The sequence below is a fragment of the Diplotaxodon limnothrissa genome, linkage group LG20 (assembly GCF_057381915.1).
Source record: "Diplotaxodon limnothrissa isolate DT_005_m linkage group LG20, D_limnothrissa_male_GT1.1, whole genome shotgun sequence".
Classification (NCBI taxonomy): Eukaryota; Metazoa; Chordata; class Actinopteri; order Cichliformes; family Cichlidae; genus Diplotaxodon; species Diplotaxodon limnothrissa.
Window position 1 is genome coordinate 25,807,475 of NC_140615.1, and position 16,833 is coordinate 25,824,307.

Below are 16,833 nucleotides of genomic sequence, written 5' to 3' on the forward strand. Positions count from 1 at the left end.
CCAGCCCTTAGACCAACCAGGAATGAATCAGAATGGGTAACAGGTTGACCTGTACTGGGCAAGGATGTCCCGCTCTGGGACTCTTCATGTGTCAGCAGCCTGATAGACACTCCTCTCCGCATGCTGACATCCATCCTGCCTGGAACAGATGCAGGGTGGTGTTGTGGCCACCCTTCCACCTCACCCACTAGTGCAGCATCACTTTGACAACAGAGGCTGTAACAGGGGGCAAAAAAGCAGTAATATGATTGTGGCCCAGTGTGTAAAATGTAAATACATGTGTTGGAAAGATTTGAAAGGAACGATGGTTACATTTTGGCACAATGTTGCGAACCAGATGAAATAAATTTACAGAATTACCAGAATGTTTTTACACCACTTGGCATCTAATCATTAGTTATTATTAATCTCTGGCAACAGTGTGTTTTGTCTTGTCTTCTCCCCATCACCCCCATCCGACTGCTACCTGAGGTTTTTTCCTGTTAGAAGAGAGTTTTTCCTTCCCACTATCACCAAGTGCTTCTCCAAAGTGGGATGTTTGATGGTTGTAGTTTTCTCTGTATTTTATTTTGGGTCAACCTTAAAATTTAAAGTGCCTTGAGGTGATGGCTGGCTAAATACCTTCAGACAGTGTTTGCTTAATCACATCATCCGTGGTTTGTTCAGTAGTTAAAATAGCCAATGGGGAATAACGGACGCATTTAGGTACACAAAAATAGTGGACCCCTGTTCACTCTAATTTCCTGCTTTTACTTGTTTTTTCCATCACACACGTGCATAATATGATACGTGCTGGAAAAGCTGGTTTCGGTAAACCAGCTCTGCATGCGCCACTTCCTTCTGTTGTTTTGTTGGGCCTGGCTTTTCCAAAGGTGTAATTCTGTGGAAATGTGAGGTGTGAGTGTTGCATTTTATTTGGGAAAGGCAACGTTTTGGTCGGCTGTGTTTTTGGTTGGCCCTGATGGTGTTTCTGTGGCTGCAGTGGAAAGCTTTGCAGCCTGCTGTAAAACCTTAGCAGATCAGAGTTTAATGGTAACAGTGTTGACATGAGTTAAGTGTTAGACTAATTTTGTGGTGCGTACTGCAGATGGGTTTCTATAAAGTTAAGTGACTGGGCAGAACAGCCTGCATGTTTTGACGTGTACGTTTGCACATTTGTTGGTGTGAATGCAAACGGTGGATACTTTTCCTTGCTGCAAGTGACACTGTGCTCAACATTTATTGACGTGCAGTCAATCATTTCAACGATCGTGCTGTCAGCCGTTGAAGCAGTTTGTGACTGGTCCTGTCCAACACAATGATTGGTTAATCCCACGTATCAATGTCTGGTCAAATAATCAATGATTTGATGCTTCAGAGACCTTTAATCAGAATGAGGGGCGATCGAGCTTTGATCCAGAAGATTAACATGAGCAATACTCGAGACAGTGTGGCCTTAGTAAAATAGGGAATCATTGAATTTGAAAATGCTTTCTCCGACTGTAGGTGCTGGTGACTCAAGGAGCAGACCTATGTGTAAAGACTTACCCATCCCCCACGGCACTGGAAATAGTATTTTTCTTTTCTCTTGAAATTTTCTCTACCAGTAAATATGCGTCGAATATACTTAAACTGGGAGGAAAAGATGGGCTTTCCTGTGAAACCTTGCTTGTACTGTTGTGAAGACAGTCCATCCTGGTTTTTGTTTTTCACAGTGAAAGCCCCCATTGAGAGCTGCTACAGTAGGTTTCAGTGAGGCTCCAGTAGTTTCTGGGACAGTTAGGCAGTCATCTCCACAGGCAGGTTTGTAAACCCCCTTGTTCTCCTGTGTGTGCGTTGCCCTAATTGCCAATCTGTAGCTGTTTTCTTTGCAGCAATGCTCTGGGCTACAGTAGCACACTGCATCCAGTCAGACAGAGGCTTGTTTCTCTGCACCCTGCCTCATAAAAGTCTGTGTAGTGTTTGCCGTAGCATGGAGTAGCTGTGAAATGGAGAGGCCGGCGTGCAACCGTCCTGTCAAATCACATGTTTGATGAAAAATTTTAACCATCCCTTTGTCACGTCCTCACATCATTGTGCTACTTACTGTAAAGTCTGAGTGCTCTCCAGTGACTATCACGTATCGGTACAGATGACTGCTGATTGTACTGGCCTTGAGTCACACTGTTCAAAAAAGGTCAGTGTGTCATATCTCACCCTCAGCATTTCTTCAGACTGGCTCTCAAGGACACAACAGGAAATGAAGGATGCTGTTAGACTCAGGCACATGTTTATACATAATAATATGACTACTGGAGCTCTGGCTCGTGTTTTACTTTCTTTCTGCTTGCAACTGTAGACGACAGAATACCTTCCAATTGAAAAAGAAATTAACACTTTATTAAAACTGTGCATCTACTAAAAGCACAAGTAGTTTACTGTGACCATCTTGCGATATTATTAGCCATAATAAAGGCAACTGTTGGGATAGCAGTTGCCTCTTCTTTTATTTCTCAGGGTACACGGAAGCACGATTGATTTAGTTTGGGATGCCACTTCGATATTAAGTCTTCAGTCTTTGTTTATGTTTAGCTTTTTCCACTTGGTGACAGTGTATAATTACAGGAACTGGAAACAGATGGGCCTGTTTTCTTAGTATATTTACATCTCTGAGTGCTCTGTGCATGCTGCACAGAATGTATAAATAAAGGATTTACCCTCCATATTTGAAAAGTGAAACCAAGTGCAAATAATCTGCACTCCTTCTAATGCCCAGCAGGGGGCAACTCTACTGGTGGCAAAAACAAGATCATCAGATAGCATAGAAGTCCTGAAGGAAATATATGTACTTCATAGTTGATGTGTTATAATGGTGAACACTGCACTGATTCGTTTAGGGTCTCAATTGCCAGTTTCAGGTTTTAGTTTTTTTGTTTTTTTTTTAAAAAGCATGATGAGAGGCATATCTCTCTCTCTCTCTCTCTCTCTCTCTCTCTCTCTCTCTCTATTTATATATATATATATCTATATCTATATATCTATATTAGTGCTGTCAATAGATTAAAAAAAATTAACTAACTAATCTCACAATTTTCTGTTATTAATTGCGATTAATCTCAATTACTTTATTAATAGCCTGGCTCCAATTACATTTTTTTATTCTTTATATTTTAAGTAATTATCGTTGTTCACCGAAGTCCAGTGGTCTCCGGTGAGAGCGACATTCCTTACTTGCACAAGCTTGCTGGACTGCTGAGCCCTCTGGTCCCCATACAAAGTGTGCAGTCTCGACACAATGGTTCCTCTCGAGGGCAACACTCATCTCCTGATGCAGCACGAATGACTTCTCTCAGTCCATCATCTTCTACTATGCTAACTGGTCGGCAGTTTTTAGCTATCCAAACAACCAAGGAATTGGTTACCTTTTCTCTCACATTTTTTGTTATTCGTCCACAAGCACCATACTCCTGAAGCGTAGACTGGCGAGGTCCCGTAGAGGTGGATTCAGTTGGGTGTTTTGCTCTCAGGTGATACGCCAGTGATGAACTGCTTCTGTGGTACTTGAATTCAGCGTTGCAAATTGTGCATCTTACTCTCGTTTTGTCCAACAAGCCATCAGGCAACTTCTTAAAGAGAAACTTTCCACCCAAAAGTCCGCCCTCGTCCATGCTTGCGTGTGTTAGCTAGTGTTAGCTAGATAGTAGCATGGTGTCACTTCTTCTTCTTCTTCTAATCATTTCTGTCAGGCCAAACGCCAGCATAGCACACTGTTGCCCCCTCCTCCAGAGGTGCTCATGAATTTAAAGGTCTTAGATTACAGGAAATTAATAAAAAAAACAAAATCAGCGTTAAATTTTTTTAATGCATTAAACATTTCGCGTTGATCTTAACAATTAACGCGATAATTTTGACAGCACTAATTTATATCTATATATATCTACCGGTATATAGATATATATAGATATATATTAGGGCTGCCACAAACGATTATTTTGATAGTCGACTAGTCACCGATTATTTTTGCGATTAGTCGACTAATCAGATCATCATCCATTAGACGTAAAACTACAGCTTATTGCACCAGCAGCATCTGCTCTTATATAACTATCATTAGCTTACAGCTTTAAGTGTTTAAGGTCTGTGCTAACTAAAAATAAAGACAAGATGATAGTTTATTAAATTTTAATGAAATTTGCAGATTGTTTCGGTGAAGTTTAATAAACTCCTTGCTATCTAAAATATAACAGGACACTGGAGTATATTCTGGAGCATCTCACACTTCTGATAATCAGCTGTCTGCTTGACGTTTATTCAGCTGTGTAAAAACTATAACTTTAATCTCAGACAAACTGATTTACTCAGGAACAAATAAAATACTAAAAAAAAAAAAGCCAAACAATAACATTTTAAGTTATCTAAGTGACTCATATATATTTAACCTGAGTAGCGAAAGACGGCGGTGGGTTTGAAAACGATTTGCGGGGAGTCCGGTGTTCTCACGGCGCTAGTGAGCCTAGCCCCCGGCTCGCTAACGAGCTAGTGGGTAACAGATGTCTCCGAAAACGTCGGAGCGCTTTTGAAAATATGTGGTGTCCTGATAAACTGAGCAGATATTTGAGGTTTACACAGCTACATTCTCGCCTGAAAATATGTTAAACGTTTATTTTGTGACCCAGAAAGAATAATAAGAGTAACATTAAAACTAACTAGCTGCCGCCATTGTTGGAAACTGCGCTGGGCCGCGCTATGAATTCTGGGACACAGCTGCTTCTTCTTCTTCTTCTTCTTCTTCTTCGGGGTTTAACGGTAGCTGACATCCTTGTACATGCAATGCTGCCATCTTCTGTTTCAGTCCGTTATTACACTCTTAAATCCTGCCACTTATTCCTGCGTCTTTTGTGATCGTACAAAGTTTCAAACGACGCGTCGACTATTAAATCAGTCGTCGACGATTTTGATAGTCGACGTAATCGTGACTAGTCGACAAATCGTGGCAGCCCTAATATATATAGATATAGATATCTATATAGATATATATTTCCCCCTGCTTTGGTTTAAGAGACATCAAATTGTCTCTCAAGACATCAAATCAAGTCCAGTGGCTATGTTCATAGTGGAAGTGAGGCTTGCTCACCCAGGATGAGGGTGACCCAGGTCATCTACTAGCTAGGGGTTAGTGGTTCAATCCCTGGCCATCTACTAGCTAGGGGTTAGTGGTTCAATCCCTGGCCATTCTACTCTGCATGCCAACTTGTCCTTCGGGTAGACACTGGACCTCATTCATTGGAGTGTGAATCTTAGAAAGATAGCACTCGGGCAAAGAAGATTTATTGTATGAAAGTGCCTTGAGTGGTCAACTAGAAAAGCACAATATAGGAACCAATTCATTACTGCTTTGTGAGTTTTACTCTTAGATTATGAGGCTATGACTTTAACACCTTCTAGCAATCCGTTGCCTGCTGAACCTTTTTCTAACCTCTCAGCCTCTCTGTCTTCTCATCCCAGAAAATCACAATCTGTGGGAGCTGCTGAAATCTTCCCACTTAGTGTGGGAGACATGCCATTGTGCCTGCTATGCCCACTGACCTAATTCAGCTCAGTGCCTAATGCCATACCAGTGAAACTTGGGGTGCCGCTAATTGTTAAACAATAAATATTTTCTACAGTAGGTTAAAAAAACTGATGGGTTGACAAAGAAAATGTGATTGTTTCTCATTACAGAGCATGATGAGGAGAAGATGAATATAGATTTTTAAGCTGTAGCCAGATGCTGCTGTATATGATTGGATAGCTGTTGATCCTTGTGTACTTTTGTGTGTGTATGACTGCGTGCATGTGGAGATGTGTGTGGGTTAATAAAGCCTGTGGTGAAAATAGAATTGGGCCCTCGTTACTGTGTGATTGTCAGAGACTGAGATCTGCCCTACTGTCGATCCCAGGGCAGCTGCTGTTATACTCACACCAGTATTTTCTCTCTCTGCTTTTTTTTTTAATTTCCTGGTTTGTACATTTGGGTTTTTATCCTTTTATAGTGTCGTTTCAACCAGTTTCTTATATCTAGAAAAGTAAATACTTTTTTTATAGTTATTTATAGCTTTAATTTTCTTTTTTGAACATGTCACCTTCTTTATTTCAGTCCCTCTGTGTCCCAGCTGCAACATGTATTTAAATTCTGTCTTCATCTATACATTTCTATCTATCTTTGTTTCTTTTTTTTTTAATGATTAAGTTGATTTCTGAAAAGTAGATCAAGGTCATAGCACATATTGGTATGGCAGAGGGAGAAATGAGACAAAGCAAAATTCCTTTGTTTTCTTAGCCTTGCTATTTTTCTACAAGACAATGTGTTCCTGTCCAAGCCAAGAATTTAAGTGGCTCTGTGGCTCAAAGTTCATTATAAATCTAAGAGTCGTTTAATGAGAGCTTGCTGCTCTCTGGCTGAGTCGTTCAGGGTAACACGGTGGAAATAAAACCAGTATTATTCTGAATGAGACAGTGAAAGAAAGTTATACAGACACAGACAGAAGGAAAGGAAGAGAGTGGGTATAATGAAGGCAGAAAAGCTAAGAAATGTGATGGTGACATAGGAAATAATGAGGTACACCACCCAAACTGGATGTCTTGCCACGTCTTGGTGGGGAACTGGGCGGGTGGTTGGTTGAAGTTATCAGAGTGGCGCTGTCAGCTCTTCCTTACCCAGGGTTGCTTTGTGGACAGGAGAGCTGATTGAGTAGCTGTCTGAGTGGGGAGACTGCTGACTGTGAGCGATCCATCTCTGGGATGATGGGTAATAAATGACTCTGTGGGGGTCGCCTCGGGGCTGAAGGTGATTGACAGGGTAGCTACGTCTGTGCATTTTCCTTGTGCGTGTTTGTGTATATTTTGAACCTGAGTGTCTTGGGGTCTGGGGAAAATGGAGAGAGGAGAGAGTTATGAGTTATTTTCTCGGAACTTTGAATTAGCACGGTGAAAATTTGAGATGTCTATCTCGAAGGTTTGATTTATGGAGAGTAAAGAAAATGTTTTGCTCTGTTTTTTGTTTTCAGTGGTGGAAACAAGCTTCTGTACTAATCTCAGTATCCCTGGTGAAAATGAGCACATCTAGCACATTATACTACGGTTTGTGCTCACACCCAACTAGGGAGACAGAGACACAGCTTGAAAGGTACAAGTCCAACTCAAAATCATTAAATTTTGCTGCCATGCAACTTTTAAAATGCTCAGAGCATCGCATCATCAGTTGTTGATAACAAAGCAAATAGCAAAATGTAGTGTCCCTCAGCTAAACCATCTTTGCCCCACTGTTTCTCACTTTGCATACTAACTCATTCTACTGATGTGGCCTAGTCTGATTAGATATGTAATTTTATTTTATCTTTTTAAGTCTGAAAATTAGAACTTAGAGAAAGTTTGGAAGTTTAAGGCTTCAGCCGTACAGGCCTAATGACCTGTCGGCTACCCCGTGGCAACCACTGGATGTTGGATAAAAATGTTTGTCCACAGACAATTTGCTGAGTGGTTGCTGGAGTTTGCTAGCAGTTGCTAGGTAAAAAAAAGGTCACAAAGAGGCTGCTACAATCCTCCTGATTGTTTTAGTTGCTAGCATATTGTCACAGTGGCTGTAGTTTACACAGAAGATCCCAGCTTATCTGCAAACACCCCCCGACTGCTTGTAAGGTGGTAGTTAAACTGAAAATTGTGACAAAAACTAGAAATGTCGCATGTACAGCGATGATTAACATCTATGTTTTTTTTATTAATTTATTTTAAAACCCAATTTTCTGTTACTTTCTTATACATTATGTTCATTTCATCATCCACCTGAGAATACAATGTTACGGTCTCCATTTGAATTTGTTTCATGTGCTACGGTCAACCTACATCTCCTGTATGTAACTTAACAGTCACCAGATTTGTATCCATGTTATTCGGTATTGAAAAGAAATATGTCTGCAGCATTGAGCATTAAAAGCAAATATTGAAAGCTTGCATTGATTCTTGACCTTGTTTACTTAACGTTGTAAACACACCTTAAGACTCATAATTTGATTAATTGTCATACAACAGAGACAATCTAACTACACAAAAGGCAAAAGCAATCAAACAAAGACTGATACACATTGCTGTGACGTGCTAATACAAGAAATACATTCCTTAGGTTTTTCTCTCATGATAGCATCACAATCCCGGACGCTTACATGCTTCCTGCTGATTAAAATCAAAGTGTCAGTATACGTACCTAAAGGTATCCGAATATTTCTGTGTATAAGGTACACGGCAACCATTAACTTTGTGTAGTTGTATACTGTGAAGCAGTATTTTGAAGTTACAACTCAAAGTCCTCACAGTCCTAAGCTGAGATTGCATTACATCACAACCATGAAAGAACAGGTAAGATTTACAGTGACTAATTGTTGGTTTTGCTGGGAGAGGTTGCCATGTTAACGCACAGCCTTCAGGGTGTAGCAGTAATAATGTTCTCATATAATTTCTTTCTAATCATGCTGTTCATTTATTCTTCAGTTACTGTGTGGGGAGCAAAGGAAATTAATGAGCTCATTATTCTCCTTTGTGTTTTTACAAAGCTCTCACTAAATTAGATAGATACATTATTAATATTGTCTCTTGAGTCCAAATCAATTAGGTGACTGCCTCAAAAAGGCGATTTTGTTGATTATCTAACTCTAACCCTTGTCTTTTGAGTTGTGCGCTGTGGGCAAAGTTTCCTGTGTTGTGGGCAAACTGTAAGATTATATGCTGAGATTCTGGGATTCCACAGTGACACATAATCATGTCATTTTGGCCCCGGGAGGAGCTGTTAGTATCAGGTTTGTCAGGTGAGCAAACAGGTGCAGGTCCTCTAACACCACTGGGAAAGGACAGGTGACTGTGCGTGTTTTGGTATAATGCAGGTTTGGGCTTTTAAAGGGCTGGTTAGGGTGTGTATGTCTGTGTTTGTTGGCCACAAAGAGTAGTCTCAGTTGCGTGCGCGCACACACACACACGGCACTCCGGAAAACTGGGAGGGCAGGATTTATTTTGGTTTAAACACTGCTGTGTGGATGACTTTTACATTCAGTTGCTCTTTGGACTTTGGATATCTGACACGGAAAGATAGGACGCAAGGTAATGTATTTATGGCACTCTTGGCTGTTTGTGTGTTCCTTTATATTATAAGTATTTGTTTTAGTAATGGCTCGAACACCGTTGTGTGATATAATTAGACTGAATGAATTTGCTTACATATTTTCCTGTGTACTCATGTGAGGTTTGTGAGATTTTAATTAAGGAAAAAAAACGAGAGTGTCAGCTCCTTACTCGCTCTGCTGTGTTGTCAAGTTTCTTTCGGTGTTAAGCAGTTTGACATGAGGGCCAGGTTTGGCTCTCAGGTAACCATAGCTACACTGAGTTTCCATAGGCACCGGCCCTTATGCCTCTGTCTTGCACTGTTGTTTATTTTTCCCAGCAAAGACCACAGCCAGTCTTGGGTCAAAGTGTTCTTCATCAGGCAGTTATTTGGCTGAAGGACTTTTCCTCTGACTCAGCCCGCAAGTCATCTCTGATTTAGAGATGGCATTAGGTGAAACCACTGTGAAGGGCCTGCAGTTTTTCTTTTGCCAGGGACCGGATGCAAAGATAGTCTAACTAAATTCAAAATCTACCTACTGTAGGCACTGATCCGCAGTCCTCAGTGTGGAAAACGTGTTCTCCATCTATTGTACGGAGCTGAGGGAGCTGTTTGCTTTGTTCCCCCTGCCCTGCTCTTATTCCACTGGTGCAAAGATGGTGGGAACACCTGCAGTGTGCCACATGAGGCAGACAGCATAACAGGACTCATTACTGACAGAATTTTTTTCCTTCCACTGCCTGAAGCGCAGCTGAAAAACACCAAATTAGATGTGCCAAGGCTCTTGTGGGGGCTCGGTGCAATTTTAGGCTGTAATCCAGTCGAGCAAAAGTTGGTGTGACTTGATCGAATCCATGAGCCTGAAGGAACAGAGCTGTGTGGCTGTAGTATGCATAGCTATTATCATAATCTACTCTGGGGCTGCACTTTTTGTCCCCCTTCCGATAATAACGGCGCAAAAAAGGCTGTTGTGGTATGTTCAAATGAAACCTCGTAGAGTGCATATGGTACAGACAAATGCACGCTCGCAAACAATAGCAGTGCAAACACTCTGTTTCTTCTCTCTTGACTGGACTTCAAAGAGTTGGCATTCATAGCATATCTTTGTCAAAATGTAATGGAAATATGTGTGTATGTGTGATAACATTACCACCTCGTCCTTTAAAGATTTTTTGCATCGTGTATTTTGCATTTTGAAGTTTTAAAGGCAAATTGATGATCCCGATGGATTTGTGAAAGTGTAAAGGAAACATTTTGCTCTTCACATCTAACAAAAGGCCAAAAGCGACCTTACAGTTAACAGTTAACTATATGTAAATGTAAAAATACATGCCTATATAGCTAAAGCCACACAGAGCACCACAGAACTCAAACCATGTCGATGTGGCACCCAAATACATTGCTCTTGTGGCTTAAAAATGCACTGTTGCACAAAAACCTGCAGCTGAAGTAACCATAGTGCTAAACACGCACAGGGCCCAGCTATTTTAGAAATATTTGTGACTTTTTTTTTTAAATATAAAACTTTAGATGAAATCCTTCCATTTTTGATTTGATTGACTTTGTTGAGATAAACAAAAACTGATAACATTGAGGGTCTTGGAAGTCACTTAGCTGCTTTAAAAAGTGCACAATGTATGTCCAGTCAGCATCTACAGAAAATTAGATTTATCCAGTCAGTTACAGGTCTGAGAGTGTGAAGAGAAACCAATTTGCAGGCTCTGCAGCTCTCTGCTGCCTTAGGCCTTGTATTAGGATTGATGCTGCAGAGTTTCTTTTGGCCCCAATGCTATCTGTCCGAGGGCGACGCCGTGGAGCACACCAAGCGCAAGGTCATTCACCCGCAGTAGTCACCACGCACCACTGCATCGCTGTCGCAGGATTATTCCTTGTGTTTAGATGTGTGTTATTATATTGATCAATACCTAAGATTGTCTTTCTTCTTTTCCTCTATATATAGATCTCCCTGCCTCCCCTCTGCAGTACCAGTGTGGATCAGTGGACTACCTGTGTTCTCCAAGGCTCATAAAGAAAGGTCCGACCCCCAGACCATGTCACGACAAGCCTCCAATCAAACCGCGGCCTCAGCCCCCCACCTCGCCCAGAACACTAACCGCTCAGAAACCTCAAGGTAAAAATCCAGTGACACACCACAGCCCCTTGAAGGCCAGTTTTGACATCGGTGCTGTCATTATAATTGAAAGGTGCTGCAAGGTTGGACCCCTGCTATCGAGCCGTGATTTATTCTGCTCTGACAAAACACTTTTCTATAACATGGGACGCGTCAGCTGCCTGACCTCACTCTGCCACTCACTGTGCTCAGTAGGTCACCTCTGCAAGAGCTGCTGCTGCTGCTGTAAAGCAGGGCAGTGTCTCCCAAGTGTTTGTGATCGGGCACCATTTGAAGAATGCTAAATATGAACATGTGTTGTGTTTAGGGAGTCGCTGGGAAACATACTAGGACACACCACAGACCTGTCCCCAATTTTAAAAATGCTCTGAACTATTCAAAGTTTTGGCAAGAGAAATTCTTGCTGATCATTTAAAATTGATCATTTGATTAGCATTTTTATCAGGAAAGATTTCTGATCAAGGAAAAAACAAGGTTTTATAAAGCGCCACAGCCGCCCTTTAGAATAGCTTTGATATTTCAAGATCCTCTCATTTTTTCATGAATTGATACTGGTGGTAAAGATCATTGGCTGAAAATGGCTGAACTTGGACTGCAGTGCTGAAAACAGTCACACACAGCTCAGAGGTTCATGGGTTAGCACCAGATTTGCTGGCTAGGAGTTTCAAACCTGTTTACATTTCATATTCTTGCTTTAAAGCTGTTTGAAATCAAATATCAGTTAGCTGATGAAGAGTCAAAACATATTATTCCATGTACTTGTCTGCACATAAAAGTGTAAATATAATACATGTTTTGTTTTTTTAAAAATGCAAGCGATATTAAAGAGGTTTAGCAAATAGAACTAGTCGTACTGTGCTTTGACTGTCATTCGCCTGACTTATGAGCTACTTGGGCACAATTACAGTTTCTGGTACTCTATTTGAATGCATACAGTACTTCCCACCTGACAGGATGAACTTCCTCACTGACATCTCCGAGCTAATCCAACGGGAGGGAGAATTGAATTGAAAGGGAAGTCGTAATTCTGTCAGTTTTTGAGCAGAGAAGAATCTAAAACTGGACGTAGATCTCTCTGGCCTAAAAGCTTTGGTGGTGCAGAACATGCTGAATCACTTAACTGATGAATTATATGGCAGAAGCAAGTAGCACTTTCCCTTTTTTCTTTTTTCGCCCTTTTTTATTGGATTGCTCTTTACAAACGTTGTGAGTTTTTTTGCAGCTACAGTGAACAACATTAATAATAATGGTTTAAAATAATGGATCAGTTAAACTATTAATTAAAAAATTAATTTGCAAACATTCATTAATTTACAGTTTAACTGGTTGTCCAACTGTTTGTTGGTGATGCTGTATCCTCTGTTTCCCACTCATACATAAAATGCTTACTCCTTACTTTTATTTAACATACTCAATATTGGCTGAAAAAGAAGTATATAAAGTAAAGTTGTTGCCTTTCTGATGAACTGATGAAACTGAAACATCTTTATATGTTATCATCCTCAGGAGACAGCTCACCGCACATAAACACATGCACTGTTACTACTGCATAAAGAAAAGTCTGCTCCTTTCTAATCAGCAGTGGCCCACACAGATGGAGGAAGTGCTGAAATTAACAACTGTAACATATCAGCACATTTCCTGGTTTCTGACAAAAATGCTTCCTAAAATGAAATGTATGAAAAAAAATTCAGATATGTCAGTAAAGTTGGCCTATAATGTAAGTGTTTATTAAGTGTAGCATATATTTTTAAGAGAGCACTGTCATTTTTGCACTTGCTTTTTTTTCCTTCTTCTTTTCTCATCTTTCTTGAGCCACAATGGCTTACGCACATGCTCTCAGCATCCTGTTCAGAAATAAGGAAGTTGCAGATCGCTGACGCTCAGAGTTGATTTCGTCCTGCCCCACTGCGCTGCTACGTTTCTGTCTCTTCTGACTTTTTTTTTTGTATTTTCTGTGTTTTATCTCAAGTTTTTACTAAGTGAACCAGCGACACAGCTATGGAGGTTTTCTCCCTTGGATTTATTCCTGTTACCTGATTGCTTTTGTTCTTGTCTGGAGCCTCATGCTTCTCTTTTGCTCTGCTTTTCTTGTTTTGTCTGGACTCGCGCATCTGTAGTGCCCCCTAAACCTGCGCACCTGCTCGCCCTTGGGCAAGACAAGAAACCTAAGAGGATCCCACCGGCACCCTCCAGGCCTCTGCCAGCACCCCCTCTTCCACCTAAACCAAAGCCTACGCTAACCCCTCCTGGCCAGGGAGCACAGCCGCAGAGAGAGGCACAGAAAGTTGGGCTGCTGATTGAGAGGTTTGAAAATTCAAGGTAAGCTGAGAAATGTAGACTGTTGGCTTTAGACTGAGACCGGTTAGTTTGGCAGATTTATCGTTTGTCTTCTAAAAGAAGTTTCAGGTTAGCCTTTTTTTTTTTTTGTAGCAGTTTAAGATGTGGGCTGGTTTTTCAGTGAGACGTAGATACAAGGAAACAAGAAATTAAAGTTTTGCTGTGCAGCCCCAAGTATTGATCCTTGATGTAATACACATCTGTAAAGGTGATGTGATACTAAGTTTTTCTTTGTTTTTATTTTTCCAGGGTCCCCATCCTTGGGGTGCTTCCACGCTCACAGCTGCAGCTGTGTCTGAGAATGGACAGTGCACCAGATATCACTTCCTGCAGCCAGGACACCACGGCAAAGGTTGCAGGAGACTCCTTCCCTGTGGATAAACCTGCGCTTGGCAACTTTGAACGGACTGACGACGAGACTGATCTCTCGCGTCTGGCTTCCATGCGCATCGACGGCACCGGTGATCCTGTGATGGATAGCTGTGCAGTGAATGACATCACACAGAACGATGGCTGCCTCAATGACGTGGGGCGGGATGAAGGTTCATCCCACAAACTTCTGGACAATCCGGACTCCTCAGAGCAGAACGGGAAGATTCCCAACCGGGACAGTGGCATTGACAGCCCGTCGTGCACCGTGGAAGGGGAGGTGTTCCCTAATGAGGATGTCATTGACGAGGAGGATAATTACGACAGCGTCACTGAGACAGAGAGTGTGTCCTGCTGCGTTACACTGGACAACAAGCGAGACTCAACGCAGGATGAGGACAGTGACTTAGATGAGGGGAGCAGTGGGGAGATACACTCTCTGACAGACACACAGATCGGGTATCTCACAGATACACACTCGGAGGCGCAGAAAGTGAGTACCTCCCTCGCTCACCATCAGCAGGTCATAAACACACGTACCAAAGACCGTAACTTTAAGTCTGAATACAGACACCGGCTCGCTACAGCCTCCACCGTTCAGTTCAGGTGATGTGTGGTAATTTTGAGGAATTCTGATAGCTTGTTGAAATCGAAGCACACGTCCCACGAGTTTAAAAGCTTCATCTCAGCCTGCCGTTCGTGTAATGGAAAAAAGTAGCGTGTGTCTATAATTATCTGAGCCTCGGTGAACACTTTCAAAGAATACTTCTGCATGAAACGTTAGATGCTATTACAGCCTCAGTTTGCCAGTCACAAATGACTTGAGCTGTAGCTAAAAGGGACTCTTGTGTTACATATTTAAAAAAAAGCTGAATAGCTGCCCAAGAGCAGTAACAAAAGCATGTTTTGATTGCCAGATCAAAGACTGCACAGACAGAGTGTTCCTACAGTTGATCTAAAATTTCAGCTTTCTCCTCTTCTTCACTTGTGTCCCAGTACAGTATCGATTGTAAACAACACAGGTACCTCAGATAGTTCTCATACCCTTCCTTGTGGTCTAAATGTGTGGTCAGTGCTTCCTGTTCTATCCAGCAGCTTGTGAAAGTATCATAGTACAACAGTATCACAGACATGAAATATACTAATATTGGAAAAGAAGAAGTGATCGTGAAGGTGATGACAGACGAAGCTGTCCAATGACTCCTACTCGGGCTAAGTCCAGAAATGTTAGACATTAGGAACCGATAGGAGTGTTTTAAGACAGTAGATTTATGTGGCATTGCACTCATGAATGTCAGCAGTAGTTGTTCCCCTCAGCTGTTGTCAGTACTGTAAAACATGAACTATCTGCCCACACCCGCAGCCTTTTGGGGAAAAGGTATCTGTGCTCTTCAGCGCTTCCTGATCCCAGCATCGCTGTGCAGAGGAAGGGTGTGTTGATCTATGTGTGTGCATGTGTGGTTGTTAGCCTTTCTGTGTCTACATGAATGTGTCTTAACAGCACAGCTGACATGCTGATGGCTCTATAATGACAACCTTTTGACAGAGGATGTGGTTTTTTTTAGTGATGTGAGGTGCAAGAGTGACTGAAAACAAGTTCTGCTGACTTTGTGTGCCCTCTTCTTTGCACACAATGAAAACTGAGTTTCACTTTTGTTCACATAGTAATATTTGGCATTGTTAGATTTCCTTACAAAGCATAATCTCTGGTGAGTTTTCCCCTGCCATCTGTGCCAGGGTAAGAGTACAGAGGAGTGACATATTAATGGAAAAACCCAAGCTGAATTATCTTAGTGAGATCTTAGGTCATCAAAACAACTTCAGTGCACACTGGTATTGATTCTCCATGTCTCTGGAGCTCAGCTGGAAGGATGGAGCTGCTCTGATGGTGACTGTGAAGGACATACCACATGTGCAACATCATTTTTATACTAACCGATTCAGTATTCCTTCCTGCTTTATGAGTAGGAGTATTTTCATCCATCAGCGAGAACAAAGCTTTAAGATCCCTTTACTGCAGGGTCAAGGTTTCAGGTTTTTTTGCACAGTCACAATCTGGGAGGCAAAAAACGACTCCCCATAGCACAAATTCTATAATTTTTACATCAAGACTTGGTTAAGCTCAGGTTTGGGTTCGGCTTAAATGAATGTGATGCTGCTTGTTTTAATTTGAAGACAGCTATTGCAAAACCCGCATTGTCGCAATAGGCTAAGTGTTTTGTGACCTCAGTGTGTGTTGAACCAGTGATACAAGGATGAACTACTGCAGTGTTTTTATGTCATTTCATCTCATCAAGTCAAAGCGAAAGAGAGAGGAAACCGGGCTCTTCAATTTCACCGCAGCAGCTATTAGCACATCTCATAATTTACTGCTGTTGAACTAAACCAGTGACTAAAATAACACATTCTGAATGTCAGTTTACAGTAATCTGCTGCAGACGCTGCTGATAGTTGCCTCAGCCACAAGCATAAATATTTTGGGCTTTTACATAAGTCCAAGATCCCCTTCAGACACTTCTGTTTTTCCTACAAGCATTGCTGCTACTTCTCATCAAGCCAGCCATGAGCTCTATCTGTTGATGCTTCAAAGGCTGTAGGGGTGCTGCAACAGCTCCAGCAGGAACTGGGTGTGAGGTGGGTTACACCCTCACCGGTCATCACAGGGGTGACACATGGTGAGACAAACACGGGGTTTGAGTTTCCGTATCGCCTAGTAGTGTTTTGAACGTTGGGACGTAAGCGGCAGTGATGTGACAAAATAATCGTGTATGTACATGTCGCGAATTGATACTAAAGGTGAGCACAAAGGATGTTTCTCCCTTTACCACATGGATGTGAAAATGGAATCCTAGTGTCACACTCACGTGAGGTTAAACTTTAAATGAAGAAGTAACACAGATATTTGAAT

The 16,833-nt window shown here is 41.6% G+C and overlaps 1 protein-coding gene across 1 annotated transcript in view; it reads left to right on the forward strand.

Moving 5' to 3' along the window:
- fgd (faciogenital dysplasia) overlaps window positions 1–16,833 on the forward strand; it is a 53,387-nt gene that overhangs the window by 23,661 nt on the left and 12,893 nt on the right. The window contains exons 2-4 of the mRNA XM_085344371.1: window positions 11,046–11,216; window positions 13,337–13,538; window positions 13,806–14,418. Coding sequence (XP_085200497.1) covers window positions 11,046–11,216; window positions 13,337–13,538; window positions 13,806–14,418 — 986 coding nt within the window. The remainder of the gene's footprint in view (window positions 1–11,045; window positions 11,217–13,336; window positions 13,539–13,805; window positions 14,419–16,833) is intronic.